At 35.9% G+C, this 18,651-nt stretch overlaps 1 protein-coding gene across 1 annotated transcript in view; it reads right to left on the bottom strand.

Moving 5' to 3' along the window:
- ITGB8 (integrin subunit beta 8) overlaps window positions 1-18,651 on the bottom strand; it is an 84,260-nt gene that overhangs the window by 5,494 nt on the left and 60,115 nt on the right. The window contains exons 8-13 of the mRNA XM_019443564.2: window positions 16,150-16,239; window positions 11,896-12,030; window positions 8,937-9,342; window positions 6,225-6,450; window positions 3,197-3,303; window positions 85-248 (exon numbers count right to left, since the gene is read on the bottom strand). Coding sequence (XP_019299109.1) covers window positions 85-248; window positions 3,197-3,303; window positions 6,225-6,450; window positions 8,937-9,342; window positions 11,896-12,030; window positions 16,150-16,239 — 1,128 coding nt within the window. The remainder of the gene's footprint in view (window positions 1-84; window positions 249-3,196; window positions 3,304-6,224; window positions 6,451-8,936; window positions 9,343-11,895; window positions 12,031-16,149; window positions 16,240-18,651) is intronic.

Raw genomic sequence — 18,651 nt, 5'->3', positions numbered from 1 at the left:
AAAATACTATCGTTAATTAACAGCCTAAATATTGGAAGTGGACAGTGACATACTGATAGTAATTCTTTTGTAGAATTCACTGACCTTTTTTGAGGCTGACACCCTGTAATCTGCCGAGGACTTAATTTTATTACTGTTCCATTGTAGTATCACCTGTCTAATGATAAGGACTTTAAGCAACCCAATCAAGAATGTAACTATGAAGATGATGAAAAATATTCTTAAATAGCTTGGGCTAGAGAAACATTCTGTAATGAAGCAAACAAATAAATGGATTAAAACTAGAATGAGTAAATCAAAGGATTCTAACAAGCAAACAATGTTCTCCGTCTCAATTAATAGGACCAGAGATATTTTCAAACCTGCATTTTTAAAACAGGAGAATGCCATTTTTGATTCAAAAATAAACTCCATAATTTTTTTATTACACATTTATTATTAAAATGTTTCCAAGAGACATTCTTTAATTGTATTAACTGGAATGTGTCCAAATCCCTTAAACAAATAACATTTTACCTGTAGCAGAGAAGAGACAGTTTTTGTGGTGTGTACTGTTGGTCACTAAGTGGGAAACAGGATTTAAAAATTATTTAACAGCTCTGTGCATTAGCATATGTTTCTCTGGTTATGCTTGCTCTTCATTTGTTGCACATCAGTAATGGAAAGTAAAGTAAACAATGCTGAAGCTAAAAGCAGTACTACTCTAATAGATGAATAGCTATTTCCTTTGAAACTGTAGTGTAAATTTCCATTATTATTACAAGTAGCTTCTCCAGGGAGTAGGAGTGTCCAACTCGGGGCAATATGCAAATCTCTTTCCTCAATTTTTATTAATTTGGTTTTTACTTGTCCATTAACCAAATCTGTCATGTTTTGCTTCTAAAAATTCACTGTGTATTTTTTTCAAGAACAAATAATTACTAGCTGGCGAAGAAAATGCTGCATTAAGAGGAGGAACATACTAGGTCTCTGTTTTAGTACCAGACCTTTGGCAAACTCTAGTTGGAAAGTCTGCAGGCTCTGTGGATGCCAGAAGTATTACCCTATTTTAAGGGGAACATTGCACAATATGTCAGTATTCCACAGAACTCACCAGCTGCCCCAGATTCACAAAATTACCTCCTGGCTTAAAGAGGCAAGTATTTTCTACCCATTCTCCAGACTTTGGGGACTTCACCTAAATGTATGAAGGTCTCCCTGAGAGGGCCTTTTGAGAGGGGACCTTCCAAGTCTTAGACCTTACCCAAACATGGGTAATTTCTGTCTGAATTCCCAAGGGATGACCAAGCATGCTTTTGAATAAACCAAGAGCTCAGGAACAATGTAAGGGCTCCTCACCAAGTGAGAACACTTCGAGCCAGTTTTCTTTTGGTCAATGACAAGGGTCCTTGAAAGAAAGGGTAAAGGGAGTCCAGAGGGCTACTAATTGGAATAGAAACACCAAATGAGAGTACAAGTCTCCCTTTGTTACTGTTCTCACACACAGAGACAATCCAAGATGCTCTATTCAAAAGTGGTGCCCTTGGAGTCTTCCAGAGTGACCTTCAGGTCTATGACATGCATGCCTTTCATCCTGACAGACTGTCATTTCCTCTGGCTGTCTTAGAACTAGTCCATCAGGCTAAAGCAGATCCTTAAAGGGGACACGTGGCTTGATCCCACTTTTTGGCTTCTTGCCTAGGAGGAGCTTAGCCAGAAGACCAAAACACCCTTTAAGTGTGATTGAGTGGATAGATAATAGGGGTGGCTAACAAATGTCCTTTTCCTCTCCTTCCACCATAGTTGTGAAAGGGAGGGGAGCCCCCTAGCTACTGTTACATTTTACAAATATTTCTAATGGGTTAGGATAGAGGACATTTTCAAGGCTCAAGTCTGCATGCATTTTAAAATGTTAGAATATCATTTTGGATAGCCAAACTTTTAGCCTTGGCCATGACTCTCATCTTGGTTTAGGTCAAGCAAGGGCTTTTCCTAAGGACCTTTAAGGGAATACTTTTTGTAACCACACTTAGGTCAGAGTAGGTTTGTTTACTTAACATAATACATGACATGTTGACAGGAAGGGCTCTATTTATTAGAAAAGGCACTTGGCTTTCTGGAGTGATTGCTGCAGCCCCAGCTGGCAGCACATGGGCTGTTTTCAAAGCCAAATTTATTATGGACTAAGATCAGTGTGGATGCAAGAGAAGAAGGAAACAAAACTGGAGAAACTTTATTCTTCTGTGCAGGCTCTGTAAGAGCTGGAATTATTTTCATAGGTTGGAGGAGAGACTAGAAATAATAGTAGCAGTAGAAATTCTTTCAAAGAAGACATAATTTAAAGCTTAGGTTCTAATTCATGTGTACTTCAACACCTTAACACCTGAGCAAAGTCGGATACTGGCTTTTGAGTTCTAATGAAGTTTTGTCTTAAAGTGGTCTTTGAACACAGCTTTCACATGTTTCTCCCATTTGTGTGTCATCTTTTAATTTAAATATTTATGTCATGTTCACTGGCTCATTTGCTGTCATACAATATTTGAGGTTGGTATTATCATCTCCATTACAGATGAGGAAACTGAGGCTCAGGGAAATTTTGTAAGAGGGCTGGTATTTCTTATTGGTGTCAAGGAACATGCTTTAAGCTTAAAAGTTTTCATGCCCTTTCCATTAGGCTGCCTTTATAATCACTTACCCATAAATTATATTTATTTCAGAATGAAAAACACCAGAAAGGGATGGCCCTTTTTAGGACATATATTTTGCAAAAGCATGTAATTGCTACTTAGAATTTTTGGTTCACCTGAAACATAAAGGAGAGTTTTGGTTTTACATGAGGAAGGTTGTAACTGGAAGGAAGCTGGGTTATGAAAGAGAAGAATGTCTCCATAGAGTTTATGTCTAAGGGTGAAACGGACTGTACATAGGAAATTTCCATTCTTGGCTCACTGAGGCCTCTGTAGACACTCTGCTTGGTGTGCTTCCATAGCGGGGCCCAGCATGGACATTTAGCTGGATAACTGAGACAGGAGATCTACTCATTCAGCTGAACTATGGCAAATATACTCAGCTGCTTTTTATAAAGTACCATCTCTAGAAGACTGAAAACACTGAAGCAGTTTTTCCTTTCTTTAGGATGATTGATTGTGGGCTCTTTGGGGGAATATGATTCTCTACAGATACTCTCCAGTGCTTTCATTAGTAAGCTTTGGTTTACCTGATGTTTGGTCCATATAATGCTGTTCTGTGAGAGCACATGAAGTTTTACAATGATCAAGTATAGCTTGAGATAGATTATGAGGGTGAAGACATTGCACACAATTCCTATAAAGACAAACAGAAACGAAACATTTAATCTTCGAATATGTTGTATGCTGGAAGCCGAGCTATCCCAGCCTGAGTGGCAGGGCCCAGGCTGTGGACGGATTGGTGACTGCAAGGCAGCCCACTGACAGTGAAGCTTCTTGTCCTCCCGCTTTTACGTAATTTGGCCTTAAAACCACCTGGGGTATTGTCTGTTGGGGAATTGCCCTTGGCAGGCCCCCTGGGAAAAGAACCATTAGGGAAGAAAATAAGGTTCCCCAAGAAATTGTGCAGCCTTAGGTTTAGCCCTTGCCATCCCCTATGGAGACTCCTCTACTTACAGGAAGGATAGCCTCATACCTTTGCCAGCAAAGAGGGCCTGTAAAGGAGAGACATATGGATTTGAAAGCCTCACTCTGGCAACTAACGAGTGTATCTCTCGACACAGGTGACTTCAACCCCTAGGCCCACCTGGCCCCCTGGAGGCATTCCAGATGATGACTGAACCCAGTCTGTTAAACTACAGAATGGTTCATTGGTTCCTAAGTGCATTGTCTCTCTGAGAATGTATGAGGCATGGGTTTCTAAGGCTTTTTCAGCCCCTTTCTGGCACCTCGGACTGAGGCAAATACATTGTTCTTCTGGCTTCAAGTGGTTAGGAGGTCATGTCCCTGTAACTGTTCCAATTGAGGTGTTGAGAAATGGAGGGCCTTTCACGAGAACAGCAAAGCAAATGCTTTGTAGATTATAGATAAACGCAGGTGCATAATGGAATAATGTAAGAAATTAATCTATAATCAAAGTGTATGCGGGAAAGTTAGGGGAAAATCACCATGTTATTTCTTAAAGGTCGTTTATACATAGGAACATTTTCAAAATTAGGTAATGTTAGAAAAACATAGTTGATGTATGCTACAAGGAAATCACTACTATATATAATGCCACGTTTACTGCAATAAATCGGCCAGTTCAACACACTGCTGTTGTCTGTGTCCATTTTTATTTTAGTTTTTTATTTTAGCTTTTTATTTCAGTTTTTTATTTTTATTTTTGTTTTAATTTTGTTTTATTTTCACTTTTTCTCCGACGCTGTTCATCCTTCTGGAACCCCTGGACCTGCTGGAGCTGGACTCCGGCAGTTGTAAGCCCATAGTATTTTTTGCAAGACATAAAATATCAAAATAGAGTACTGTTTTAGGATAGTAGTCTTGTAAAACTGGGAAAGAAAGCCAAAATATTTATTTGTAATACTGGCTGAATTTAATACCATGCAAAATTATATTCTAATCACTAAAACTATTTTAATAATGTGTACAGTCAAAATAATGATTTTTTTGTATTGAGAAGAAAATACCCAAGAAATACATAAGAAACTTTTATTACAAATAAAATTAGCAAAAATATTTTAGAAGATAAATGTTATACTACTAGAAAAATTTAGCAGTGAATACACAATTCAAGTTTCACTTGGGTTCATTAGAAATAACTCCATCATTATGTTTAAGTACTGCACTTCCAAGAGAGTTACATAAATTACCATGTATAATTTTAAAAATTTTACTTGAGCTACCAATCTGAGAAAGTGAATGTCTTAAAATTTTTGAATAAAACAAATTAGAAGGCACAATGATGTTTAGAGTAGTGGTCTTTGAGCAGGCTCAAATTGTTACTGGAAAATTAGTTACTGTCACAAAACAATAATGCCATCTTCACTTAACATATCACCTATTACTTATACATCACTTTTTTCCAGGGGTGCTTCATAGCCAGTATCTTTCTTTCTTTTTTTTTTTTCAACGTTTTTTTTTTTTTTTTTTTTTCTTATTTTTGGGACAGAGAGAGACAGAGCATGAACGGGGGAGGGGCAGAGAGAGAGGGAGACACAGAATCGGAAACAGGCTCCAGGCTCCGAGCCATCAGCCCAGAGCCTGACGCGGGGCTCGAACTCACGGACCGCGAGATTGTGACCTGGCTGAAGTCGGACGCTTAACCGACTGCGCCACCCAGGCGCCCCTCTTTCTTTATTTTTAAAATAATTTAAAAAACTCAAAAATAAAAAAAATTTAAAAACCCAGTAATAATAGCTAATATTTATTCTAGGATTATTATGCACCAAGTAAAAAATGTTGGGGTTTTTTTCACATGAATCATTTAACTTAATTCTGTCACAGAACTATATAGCAAAGTATTATTATAATCATCACTTTCAATATCAAGAAACTGAGGCACAGAGAATTTCGACAACATACCCTAGATCAAACAGCTAATTGATGGTAAACTGCCATCAATTATCATCATGTTGTATACCTTAAGCCTTGTGTAAACAAGGCTATATGTCAGTTATATCTCATGAAAGCTGGGTAAAAAACAGTGAGTCCTTATGAACACCAAATCTTATTCTTCAAAACAACAAACCTGTTTCAACAAAGCTAAAGCAGGGGCACCTAGGTGGCTCAGTCGGTTAAGCCTCAGACTCTTGGTTTTGGCTCAGGTCATGATCTCACATTTCATGAGATCAAGCCCCATGTTGGGATGTGGAGCCCCATGTTGGGGATATCCCCTTGGGGATATCCCCATGTTGGGGATAGCGTGGAGCCTGCTTGGGATTCTCTGCCCCTCCCCCTGCTTATGTGCTCGCTCGCTCTCTCTCTCTCTCTCTCTCCTAAAATAAATAAATAAACGTTAAAAAAAAAAAAAAGAGTAAAGCAGTGAATGCCTAGATCAATTCCAATGCTTTCACAGCTATCTAGTGGCCAAAAGTTAGAATCTAAGTTTTCTTGTTCCTAAAGTCCCTATTCAGTTCCTTTTTAGCATGATGATAACAAATTTATCTGGTAGAGAAAATCCAGCAACTTCTAAGATTAAGGAAGGCAAAATAAAAGGATGAACATAGCTATGGTGAAGGACTGCTTCATGTATGTTTGGAGTTGGAGAACACATACCAGTTTTCGCTGCAGGCTGTGTGACACGTGGGGCAGTGTTCACAGAAGCGGCCGATGCTCCTGGGATCAGTGCACTGACACTTGCCACATACACATGTGCCTCTTCCACTACACACTTGGCCCTTTGGATTGACACAGTGCTGGGCTGATGCTGATGGGCACTGGCACCGATCTCCTTCCCAGCCACTGAAGCACTGGCATCTGCCTGCTTCACACTCTCCATGCCCTGCAACAGACACTCCAGGACCTAAGTTATTGGAGCCACTGACTTTGTGCAGTGTTTCCAAACATAAATTCCCCTCCCATATCCATGGAAACACACTGACAGTCAACTGAATGGAAACAGCATCGTTTTCTATTCGTCCGACATAAACAACGAGAGGTTTTAGGAGCGTCTATTTTCGAAGCTGTTCTGTTGTAGATAAACCCCATGATGCTAATCTCTTGTGCTGACAGTTGTGACATATGCCCCACTGCAGTGGCTGCCTGACTACCTGAAGGTCGCTGTGCATTCAGTTTTAAATTAAAAACACACAAATATAAAAAAGCTACAAAGGCTGAAGTAATGTTAATTGTCAGTCTTGAAATCCAAAAACCAGGGGTATTTGATTAATAGCTTCCATAATCATTCTCTTAGTTTCTCATTATTGCTAAGGGCCTGGGATATTTTGAAGGTCTGTTAAGGCAAACCCTTCTAGTGCTTCAGTTCTGTTAGTGCCATGTTTAAAGATAAGATCTCTGGCGGAGTTGAACTGATCTCTTCACATCTTGAAGACATTATTTAGCAGGTTAGAGAGGCATGTCCTAAAGTATGCTGTGAGTTGTTATTAGGTGGTAAATGAGAGAAAGCAAGGTGGAGTGTGGGTGTATGTATGTATGTATGTGTGTGCGTGCATGTGTGTGCGTGCATGTGTGTGTGTGTGTGTGTGTGTGTGTGTGTGTGTGTGTGCATGTGTGTTGGGGTTGGGGGCATGCATGTAGACAAGTAAGTTGAGGAGAAACATTGGTTATATGTAGTTAAATGGGTTTTAGACTTCAGGAAACATCCAAAATTTAATATGCCCATGTGGATTAGAAATCCTCAAGAAGGAGTATATATTACAGGGTTACGCAGTGTTTCTCAAGCTTATTTGGCTACAGAGTCTTCTTTCCTTCCTTCTTTTGCTTCCTGGCTTCCTTCCTCCCTCCTTCCCTCTCTCCCCTTATTGCAAGCACCTCACAGGGTAACTGCTCCATAGAGTCTACTGTTGGATCAACTCAATTGCTAAATGTAAAACTAATGAGGTCCAGGCCAAACAAATGCCTGCCAGACCCTGTTCCCTATATGTAGGCTGCACGCCCAATCCTAGCCAGCTGACCTGTGAACATATGTTTTTATTCTCAAAGGAAACTAGTGAAGAAAATGTTTGTCAGCTACATTTTGCACTTATAACTTATACACAAATAATTCAAAGCAGATTTTCAGCTGCCTGTGGGCTGGTAGAACAGTCATACAGAAGAGCTAGTATATTGATTTTTAATAGTTTACTATAAATAGAGACTGAGATTCCCAATGTATTTCAAGCTGCTATCCCAATATCTGTGGGATATCAGAATTCTTCCTCTTCCCTGTTCCAAATAGGATTAGTTCTAAATATTAGAAGATAATTGCTGGCTTGTTCTTATCTATATTCTACCAATGATACAAGATATAGCAGGATACATGTTTGGCATATAAAATATTTTGTGTATATAACAGAATAAAAAGTCAATTTTTCATTGCATATTTATGTGATATATGGCAAATTTATAGCTGACACAAGAATAGAAAATTCATTTTGTATAGGCTTGTTACTTTTCCATATGGTTATGATAATGAAATATTTTAGTTCATTAATAATTTAATTAATATTTGCTTACCAAAATGCAAACATTTTTAAAATGGTGTTGTAACAGTAAGTGGATTTAGCACACTGTCATAGAAAAATTAATTCATTTGAAAACAGTATTTTGTATTAAATTTCAAATGTTGCATAGATTTTCTAGAATCTAACCTCTAGGTGGCAGTAAACTGAATTAGCCAAAAAGTACTTTTGATATTTTTATTTTAAATTATTTCATTTTTAAACGTGGTCTGTGTGTGGCCTCTGGTACTAATCTTCTAGATTACTTACAAAACCCGTATTCTCTTGAAGAATGCTGTCCTCTGATAATTCTGTTGCTTGCATTGTTCCAAAAATAAACTGGATAGGTTTAAATTATTACAAATTTATAATACCATCTATAATAATGCATTAAGAATTTTCCAATGAATGGAAACTGTGTTTTTAAAGCTCACTATCCTTTGAGAAAGCTAGAGGGAGTGACTACTTATGAGAATGAATCAAGTCTTTTCTAGAAGAATACTCTGATTATAGACAACCTGCCAGACATCAGAAATTTCCTTTTCTGATATTTATCTTTATAAAATCAAGGCATGGTTGAGAATAACACTTAATTTTTGGTTTTTATTTTCAATTATTTTCTGTACAAAAATAATTTAAAATATAAATAGCAGAATCATGTGCCATAAATGCATTGCCATGGCCTAATTTCATAGACTTTGAAATTTTGAATATTAAATTCAGATTCAGGGTTGGTAATTATAAAGATGTGACTTAAAGAGACTTTGATATATATGCTAGTTTAATAGTAACTAGTGAAAACTACATGTATACATTTACTTATACTTACCAGCACAAAGATTTCCATGGTGATATGGACAAGAAAAGTCATCCTTTTCACAATATTTTCCATACACTTTCCCAAGCTTAATTTTGTGACATAAACATTTCCCACAAACACAAACTCCTCGGCCACTGCAAACAGGTTGATCTTTATGTGACTTGCAACTCTCAGAAGGAAACTGATCTTCATCAAAATGACATTTATTCTCATTACATTGGAAACATTTGGCATCTAGAAAAATTTCATCTATACACTTTCGTTTAGGTCCTCTGCTGTCCTCACACTGACAGCTGCAGTTTCTGTGTATATGAATTTTAGTGGTTTCATTGAAACCAATAGGTTTGATGATTGCGTAGCTTTTTCCTCCTGTGACATCACATTTCTTCATTGTAACTGTGACATTGAAAAGAACCTAAATGGAGGGAGAGAAAGAAAATATATTTATATGTCTTGATTATTTTTATCACCACTCTTTATGTGTGAGTGATTTTTTGAATCAATAATATACCATCTTATAGAAATTTATAACACTTGTAAATTACACAGGCACTCTTTCATATATAGATGTAACATCCCTTTTCCATTTCATTTATTTCCTAATTAATGAACCAGAGAGTCAAAAGATGCAATGACTGCTACTTGTCTATATTGTACCATTAAATGGACATGGGTTTAAGTCTATTTGAAACATCTACTCCACTTCCAATGACTAACTGATGTTCTCAATTGATTTCTTAGCAAATTTGAGAGAGAATAGACCATTTTCTGAATTAAGTCCTTAAAATGTGGGGTTAACGAATATTTGGCACAAGGGAGAGATCAAATAAACTAAAGGACTACTGCTCTACTGGTTTAAACCTTGAATTAGGATGTTCAGATGAACAATTTTTATTTATAATATATAAATATATAAATATGTGACATATAAATATTAATATATAAACAATACATAATGCATAAATAAATTTATTTATAATAAATTATTTTTACTTATAATAATATATAATATATATAAACCCCAAGTAAAGATTCAGGGTTAAATTTTAGTTTATACATGGTGTTAATGAAGGAAAACATGAGGCTTTCTCTGATGCTACTTAAGGGAATAAGATTTAGGACTCCCTCAGATCTTAAGATCTCAATACAGGGTCCTACATTTGTCTCAGTGGAGACATGAGCATACAACTAAAGATCTGGGTTGGCAGGAGTTTGTTTCCCTTGTGAAACAACAGATCCTGCCAAGTTTTTCCTTTCTCTCTATTTTTTCTTTTTGCACAACATGATTGGTTTAATGTGCCTTTTTTGGATTTGTTAGCCTACCTTATAATTTTCAGGTACTTTGGCAAATAAGCTTGTATGTTTTTTTTTTCCATCTTTGATTAAGATCCATTACAACTTAAAAAAATTTGTGGTAGCCTTTTTTGTTGGGATGAATATATGTGGGTGGGGATATATCCATATATATAAATTCACTCTGACCAAAAAGCCTAGCACAAATACACACACACACACACACACACACACACACACACACACAAGGTATGAAAGATCTAAGTTTAGGCTTTTATATTACATATATGCATCAGAAATTAACATCAGTTTCATAATATTAAAATTAATGCAGTTGGTATTTTACTTGAAATGTTTTTTTGTCTTAAAGAATGTTAAGGATTAACAGATGTGTAGGATAATGTGGCCATTGCCAATATTAATAAAGCAAAATTTGGGGTTTATATAATTAAGAGGTCATATGACTCTTTCTGAGAGTCAAACTGTTTATACTGCTTAGTTGAAAGTGAGGGTGAAAAAGGGATTATAGACAAAGTAAAAGAAAAAAAAATGTAAGAAGGAAAACCTTTCTGCCAAAACTGATTTTGAAAGAAAGAACTACTTCTAAAAGGCTAACCCTTTCTCAGAAACTTTTGCTAGCACAGTTTTTCTATATTTAATGGAAATCAAATATATATTTATATATTATATGAAAATTATATGTTATAATTGTATATTTTATAAACCAAATATATATTTTTTATATAATGTCTTTTTAACAAAATCCAAAAAGTGATTATGCAGGGACCTACAGAATTAGAAACTAGCCATAATTGATTTCAAATAGCTAGCTTGTTGGAGCAACCATACTACCATACTTCTGAACTACAGCATGACACTAAAATAACAACACCATAGAACTTTAGAGATGAAAGGTAAAGGGATTCTAAATTTTGTAATCTGTTCATTTAAAAATTAGGCAACTGATGCCTCAAGGTGGCTCACTGAAAATCACTTCATCTAACAAGAATTCCCTTGAAGAGCATATTTCTGTGTGTTTACCCTCTACTGTGCTGATACTGGGAGAATTCCTATCACCCCTGGTCCTATTTCTTAACACTGCAATAATCTGGACCCTCTGTTTTCCAGGTTATCCCTTTTTAATTAAATGACACTTCTTTTTTATTGTTCTTAATAAATGTCCCCACTTCATCCTAGATCATTGTGAGTACTGGGACAATAGCACAGTGAAAGATTTTGGAATTCATAGCCCTTATCAGTTGCTCCATCACTCTCATTCTTTTTGTGGCTTATTACCTTCAATTTCAAATTTATTCTGAGATTTGCAACCAAAAAGGTAGGTATCATCATCATCATAAGTGTAAACACTACTTGTTTGAAAAGATGTGCTTTACTGATATATACTGGCTGTGACACAGAAGTTTAAAGTTATTATCATTAAATAAGTATTTAATATAATATATATTTACTTAATTTGAGAGTTTAAGACAAATAAATGGAGTTAAAACAAGTAGGAACTTTATAAAGAGACAATAAAAATTACTTTGAACTATATAAATATGATCCTTGGAGTCAGTAGTAAATAAAGTTTTCCAGAATGGTTTGATTTTTCTGTGAGAAAACTTGCCAAACAACTTAGTTTATTTTAAAATGGGAAAAATGCACACCCACATACTTCGTCATTGCTTGTCACATTTCCACATCCGTCTGTGCCTGCTTTTCGGGTCCCATCTGGACAGATGGCAGTAATATTAAAATAGACTCCTTTTACCTGGTTTTCCACCTGAACTTTCACTTCTGAAATGAGTTTCTGCAGAGACATCATTTTTTAATTGTATATCATAGAAATTTCAAATGTAAACAACTAAACAGTCAAGCTTATTAAATGATTCTAGATTTAATTTTTAGCTAAATCAAAGAGTCTCTCCCTATGAAAGGATGAATAAATATACTGTTTCCACATAATGACCCAATTATATTTGATATACATAAGAAATACTGAAGGATTAGACCATATGCATTTAAATTGTTCTATTTTTTTCACATATTTCCATGACTATGCATTTCGATCACTTTGGAGATATTTCTCGTTCAGCCTGTGTTACAGAAATAATCATTTTAAATCCAATAATGTTTATATTTTGTGACAAAATTTGAATAAAACATTGAGAACACATATATCATCACAGAGGGTAAATCTTAACAGCTTAAAATCTGAAACACACTCCTGACATTTATGGTATATATAAATAAATATTTCAGTTTCAAACACTTTAGGCTATCATGAAACTTAAAACACCTCACTGATACCGAATTCAAAGGTAAATTTTGGGGAGAGCATTTCTGTACTGTAGGCCTAAGAATTACCTGCCAGATATGTCCTGTAAATTTTCCAAGCATGCCCTAGGAATTTTGCCAAGTCCCTGGGGCTTACTTGTGTTAATCAAATTTGTTCTAATCCTTGATACTGAAGTGGGACAGTGGGGACATTTACTAGACAGGAAAACCATTCACTCATTTATTCACTCATTTATATAATTATTCAAAAATGTTTATGTAATGCTTATCATGTATCAAGCACACACTAATTTCTTCCATCACAAATCTTTGGTTACAAACATTTCTAGCTGCCTTAAATAAGTACTGAAGATCTGTGTGTATTTGATCTCATAAAACAGTCTACCACATGAAAAAGTCCTTAACTTATACTTGTAAACAAAAGGAAGGAGAAAAGATGAAATATATACCTAAGGAAAGATGAATAGCAAGATATGAAGACAGACAATTTTTCCAAAGGCTTCTAATTTTTTACTTGAGTAAATTTTAATTTTCAACTGTATAATCAATAAAGAGATGTATACTTACTAATAATTGACCACAGTGGTAAATCTAGAACAAGATACTTTTTCAAATTAGTAAATTTTATTTGGATTAGAGAAGACTGTGTCAGCCAAATTTTTAAATCTCTCAGAGAGCTCATCCGTTGTAATCACTTACTTGGACATGCTTAGCAAACTAACTGAGACTTCTAATGGTATACAAATGGTGTTGATATGGTGATGGTTTGACAGATCAGAAGGACATTCCTAATATAATGAGTGTTCTCAGTTTGCTCTTCTGAAATTCTTTCTGTTAAAAAGTTAAGCTTGTTACGCTAATGTTTTTCACTTAAGCAAGGTGTGAAGACAAATATCTAAAATTTTGCCCGGTTTTGAGATTTAGAAATTAGGTTCCAAACACAATATCAAGATTCTTTTTAATATCTAATAGATACAGAGGCAGAATTTATTTTTCAATATTTAATTCTGTTTGTATTAAATATAACTTATTTTTAATATCTTAATTTCAGTTTAAGTTATTATAGTCATGATTTTTATTTAATCTTAACTCTAATGGCAGTGCTATTGTAAAGGATAAAATTAAAATGCGGTCACATTCACCATACACTAAATTTGTATGTAAATTTTATAAAATTCTTACAAAGGAAATGCAAAAACTTAAAAGTTAGAGTGAAGTATTTTTATTCTTCAATGCATTGTGAATTATTTCTGTTGGACTGTGAAGACAAAATAAAACTTCAGAAGAATTTTGAAAATTATAAAAATGTATAAAATAATAATAGAATCCTAACATAAAGGAGATTAGTTAGCCAGAGTGAGTCTCGTTGGATTTGCTAGTATTTTCCCATTGTTTAAGGTCAGTCAGAACTGCAGTTTGCTAAGGCATTGGATACCTAACCTTGGTAAATAAAGAATATAAAACCAAATGCTGCTGTTTCCCTTTCTATTGGCATAGTCTGACACACAGGCAAGCTTGTCAATTTATATTTCTTGTTTGGACTAGCAAATGTGTTCATACTATAAAAACTGGGGTGATTTCTAACACTGTAAATCCCTTCCTTATTTTGATTATTCCTGGGAACAAACTGCAGATGGGAATGAATTGTATATGTTTGATATTCCTTGATGAGAAGTTTCCCCAGACTTAATGTTCTTTTGTAATAGTGAGAAATAAAAATAATTAAAGATGGTCTTCCTTATTTCATCCAATGTATTTTTGAGGCATAGAACAATTCCTTGGCAAAAAAAACAAAAAAAGTCTTACAAGATTTATTTTTCTTCTTTTTTTTAATTAAAAAATTTTTTTAACGTTTATTTATTTTTGAGACAGAGAGAGACAAAGCATGAACGGGGGAGGGTCAGAGAGAGGGAGACACAGAATCTGAAACAGGCTCCAGGCTCTGAGCTGCCAGCACAGAGCCCGACGTGGGGTCGAACTCACGGACCACAAGATCATGACCTGAGCCAAAGTCCGCCGCTTAACCGACTGAGCCACCCAGGCACACCTATTTTTCTTTTAAAAGAATAAAGTTGAGGGTCACATGGGTGGCTCAGTCAGTTAAGAATCTGACTTGGGCTCAGGTCATGACCTCATGGTTTGTGGGTTTGAGCCTTGCATTGGGCTCTCTGCTGTCAGTGAGGAGCCCGGTTTGGATCCTCTGTCTCCCTTTCTCTGCCCCTCCCTGCTCGTGTGCTTTCTCTCTCTCTCTGTCTCTCCTCTCTCACAAAAATAAACATTTAAAAACATTTTTAAAAGAAAAAAGTTTAAACCAGTCATTTTCTATCATGTGCCTGCTTCCTGACTTTACCTTTTGTGCTCAAGTTGAAGACAGATGCTTCATGGAGAAAATGAGAAGCCTGAGATTTCTTATAATGCTTGAGCTACTATTAACATTATTCATCTCTATGTGTCAGGAAGAGAATCAGAGAATTTGGGAAGTGAGACTTTATCAATGGCCCATAAATCCAAGATAGAATAAGCCTATCTTTGGATAGTTTGGAAAAAAGAGAAAGAAAGAAAGAAAGAAAGAAAGAAAGAAAGAAAGAAAGAAAGAAAGAAAGAAAGAAAGAAAGAAAGAAAGAAAAGAGAAGAGGAAAGAAAAAAGAAAAGAAAAGAAAAAAGAAAAGAAAGGAAAAGAAAAGAGAGGGAGGGAGGGAGGAAGGAAGGAAGGAAGGAAGGAAGGAAGGAAGAAAGAAAAACAGGTGGTATCACACAGAAGGAAGCACCTGGCAACTAGAATTAAGGAAGACCTGGGTTCTGATCCTGCTTCTCCTGCTTGTTTCACCTTTGGTTAGCTTGCTTCCCTTCTTTGAGGTTCTATAAATACATAATGGGAGTATAACATCTCGCTTATGGATCAGTTGTCTGGATTAAATGAGGTCATGTATGGAAAGTATCTGATTCTCAGTGGTATTAAAGTAACAATCAAAATTATTACAACATCTTAACAATGATTATTGTATCCAGTAATGACCTGTGTTGAGAGCAGATGTTTCTGTAAAACTTTACATTTGGTACTCACTCTTCGTTAGACTGGGAAGAGCATACAACTGTAATTCAATAAAATAGTATACCTCTTAAGGTGATTCTTTTAATCAAATTAGTTTGATAAAACTGCTAAAATAACTGATTAAACAATCAAGTGACTGACCTAGGAAACCCCAACAGAGTCCTCTCAGTCATCTCTATATCCCAGATTATTCAACCTGACAGGTTGCTGCTTTAAATAGTGTGGATTTCTTGACCTTTACAACATAGGAAATTGTGACATTTATGGTAATAAAGTATATTCTATGGCCGTGATTTAGTGACTTACTTAACATTTGATTTGGAAGGAAATTTAGATAGGCTCTAGCCTGACCCGCGTTTACTGTCAATGAGACAGTGAGGTACAGAAAGCTGAACTGACTTTCCCAAGGTTTCATGACTAGTTAGTAGTAGAGCCAGGGCTAAATTAAAATTCCTAACTTTTAACCTGATTTTCTGTCCACCATTCCTCTCAAGATGATAAGGCCTTAATTTGTATCCTGCTGCAGAAATTGGGGTTAAGAGTTTACATGAAAAAAAATAGTGTTTAATATATACATACCTGATAGGCTTCTACTACCAAATTATTGAGGTTTGCAGCCTTTGATTCTATTTCACCAGCAATGGTGCCAGGCAAGAGGGGTAGAAGGTCCTAGAAAACATACCAATAGCAGTTACATGACAGTGGTATATGGTGGTTCAGCAATCAACAAATATTAAACATTTTTATAGTTATTAGTGGAAGTTGAGCCATTACATGAATGAAACAAAATATAAGATACAAGAAAAATGTGAGCAACCAAGTAGGGCAGCCAAAACACATACATCTGAAATGGGAGTGTGTGTATGTGTATATGCATGAGACTGTATGCATGCACAAATTACATGTTGATCTAAAAACCCAATCAAATACAGACCAGCATTTTCCAAATTATTTCTCATGTTCCATGAAACATAGTTATCAAAAGGGTTCTGAGGGCAAGTAAGTTTGGAAAGTTCTTCATATGGTTTCTTCCCTTTAAGTACTCAAAATGCACACCTGCAAAGTAAAGGTTCAGAGAAGTCCTGCAATTTGGAAATAATTTAGCAGCATTTGTTGCAGCATTTCCAACATTTTTAAGTCACAAAACTTTTTCTCATGTAACATATATAAATATTTTGCAGAACTACTATTTTGTGGAGTGACCTATAGGACATGTTGTCCCAGACTGGAGAAAAAATCATTGTCACAAGTGGAGCCTTCATGGAGTGGGTATTCTTGATGGATGGGATTTAACAATTATGGAGAAAACTCTAGGTATTCCTAGTGAGAAAGTGAGAATTAGTGAAGGCTTAAAGGTTTACTGGTTTAGATGAAGTAAGAAAAGAGAAGAAACCAGTCTGACTGGAGTGAAGGCTGCATATTTATAAGGAATCAGATTATAGAAAGACTTGAAATCCATTTATACACACATTTTACCATTCACAAATATCATTAAATTCCTGCCATATGCCAGCCACTACTTGGACATTAACAATTTGTTATCTTAGGTCATAGGGAAAATTTATCACTTACAGATTTTTAAAAGCCAATCATTTAACCTTTATTGTATACCTATTATGTACCACTTTGGAGTTTCCATCCTTAAGGATTTCATAGGTATATAAACGACAACTTCAAAAAACAATGTACACATGAAGTAATAGAGATATGCAGAGACCTGAAGGAGAGGGATACCCAGCAAGTATTTGAGGGCTGCAAAAGTTGTCAGGGATTGTTACCTGGAGGCGGTGACTCATGAGCTGTATCTTAAAGGATGACTAAGAGTGAGCCAAGTAATGAGGGAAAGAGACTTCCAGGCATGGGGGATACATAACAAGAACAAAGGCACAAAGGAAAGAAAGAGCCTGGTGAGTGGGTGAGTATATGTGCACAGAGGCAAGCAGGAACGAGATGAGCTCATATGCCACATTAAAGACTTGATCCTTTAAATCAGAATGAACCACTGGAATATTTTGCTGTAGGGAGAACTGTGGTCACAATTGTGATTTAATAGATCATTCTGCAGCCAAGTGGAGGATGAATGTGGGACATGGATTAGGAGGCTGTTACAACCCAGATGGAAGTGACTGATAAAAATATGTCTGGGCAGCCAAAGTAGGTGACTCCAAGGGTAGACACAGGCCTCCTCACAGGACTCATCCGGCTTCTGGAGCCTGTTGATTCCTACTTTGCACAGATCCTACTTTGCACAGAATTCAATTAATAATAAACCTGGTTTTATGGTTTTATCAGTCAATGAAAATCTGTTTAAAGGAGTAGGGAGAAACTGCTAAAGCCAATAAGAGCAGCAAGTATTAAGTAATCCGTAGCAAAGCAGGAAGAGGCTAGAGCAGTAACAAGCTACACGATAATTTGAAATTCAACTATTAAACTTAGAGGTTAAGAACACAGGATTTAAGCTGTTAGGAAAGTTTGGGCAAATATGTAACCTCTCTGAATGTGTTTTCTCAACTTTAAAGTGGGCTTTAAATTAGCAATACTTCCCTTGTTGTTATGAGTATTATATGAATTCATGTTAATAAACTCAGTGCCATACCATAGTAAGAACTCAGTAAGTGGAATCTGTTACAATTGTTAATAAAGTAGTTTGGGCATTTAATTTGGAGTAGAGCCCTACTTCTGTGACTATTAATAATTGTCACATTAAAAAGGGGTTCCATGGTGTATCAGCTTGGGAAAACAGGGAATTGATTAAAGTTTCACTGTAGATTTCTAAGGGAAGAAGTGGCATGATTAAAGTAGTGCTTTCAGATGATACATAGAAGTGGTTAGGTATTGGGGAAATTGATGGAGGGAATACCAGCTTTGTGGCTAATGCAAATTGATTCAAGCATTTATTGAAACCGAAGGATATTTAGTTTTTCTGAAGTATTGAAAGAAATAAGTAGGGGTGCCTGGGTGGCTCAGTCAGTTGAGCGTCCAACTTTGGCTCAGGTCATGATCTTGTGGTCCGTGAGTTCGAGCCCCACGTTGGGCTCTGTGCTGCCAGCTCAGAGCCTGGAGCCTGCTTTGGATTCTGTT

The sequence above is a fragment of the Panthera pardus genome, unplaced genomic scaffold (genome assembly GCF_024362965.1).
Source record: "Panthera pardus isolate Hobbes unplaced genomic scaffold, ASM2436296v1 HiC_scaffold_8, whole genome shotgun sequence".
NCBI classification, from domain to species: Eukaryota; Metazoa; Chordata; class Mammalia; order Carnivora; family Felidae; genus Panthera; species Panthera pardus.
The sequence above is the reverse complement of the archived record's forward strand: the minus strand, read 5'-3'. Positions and strand labels throughout refer to the sequence as shown.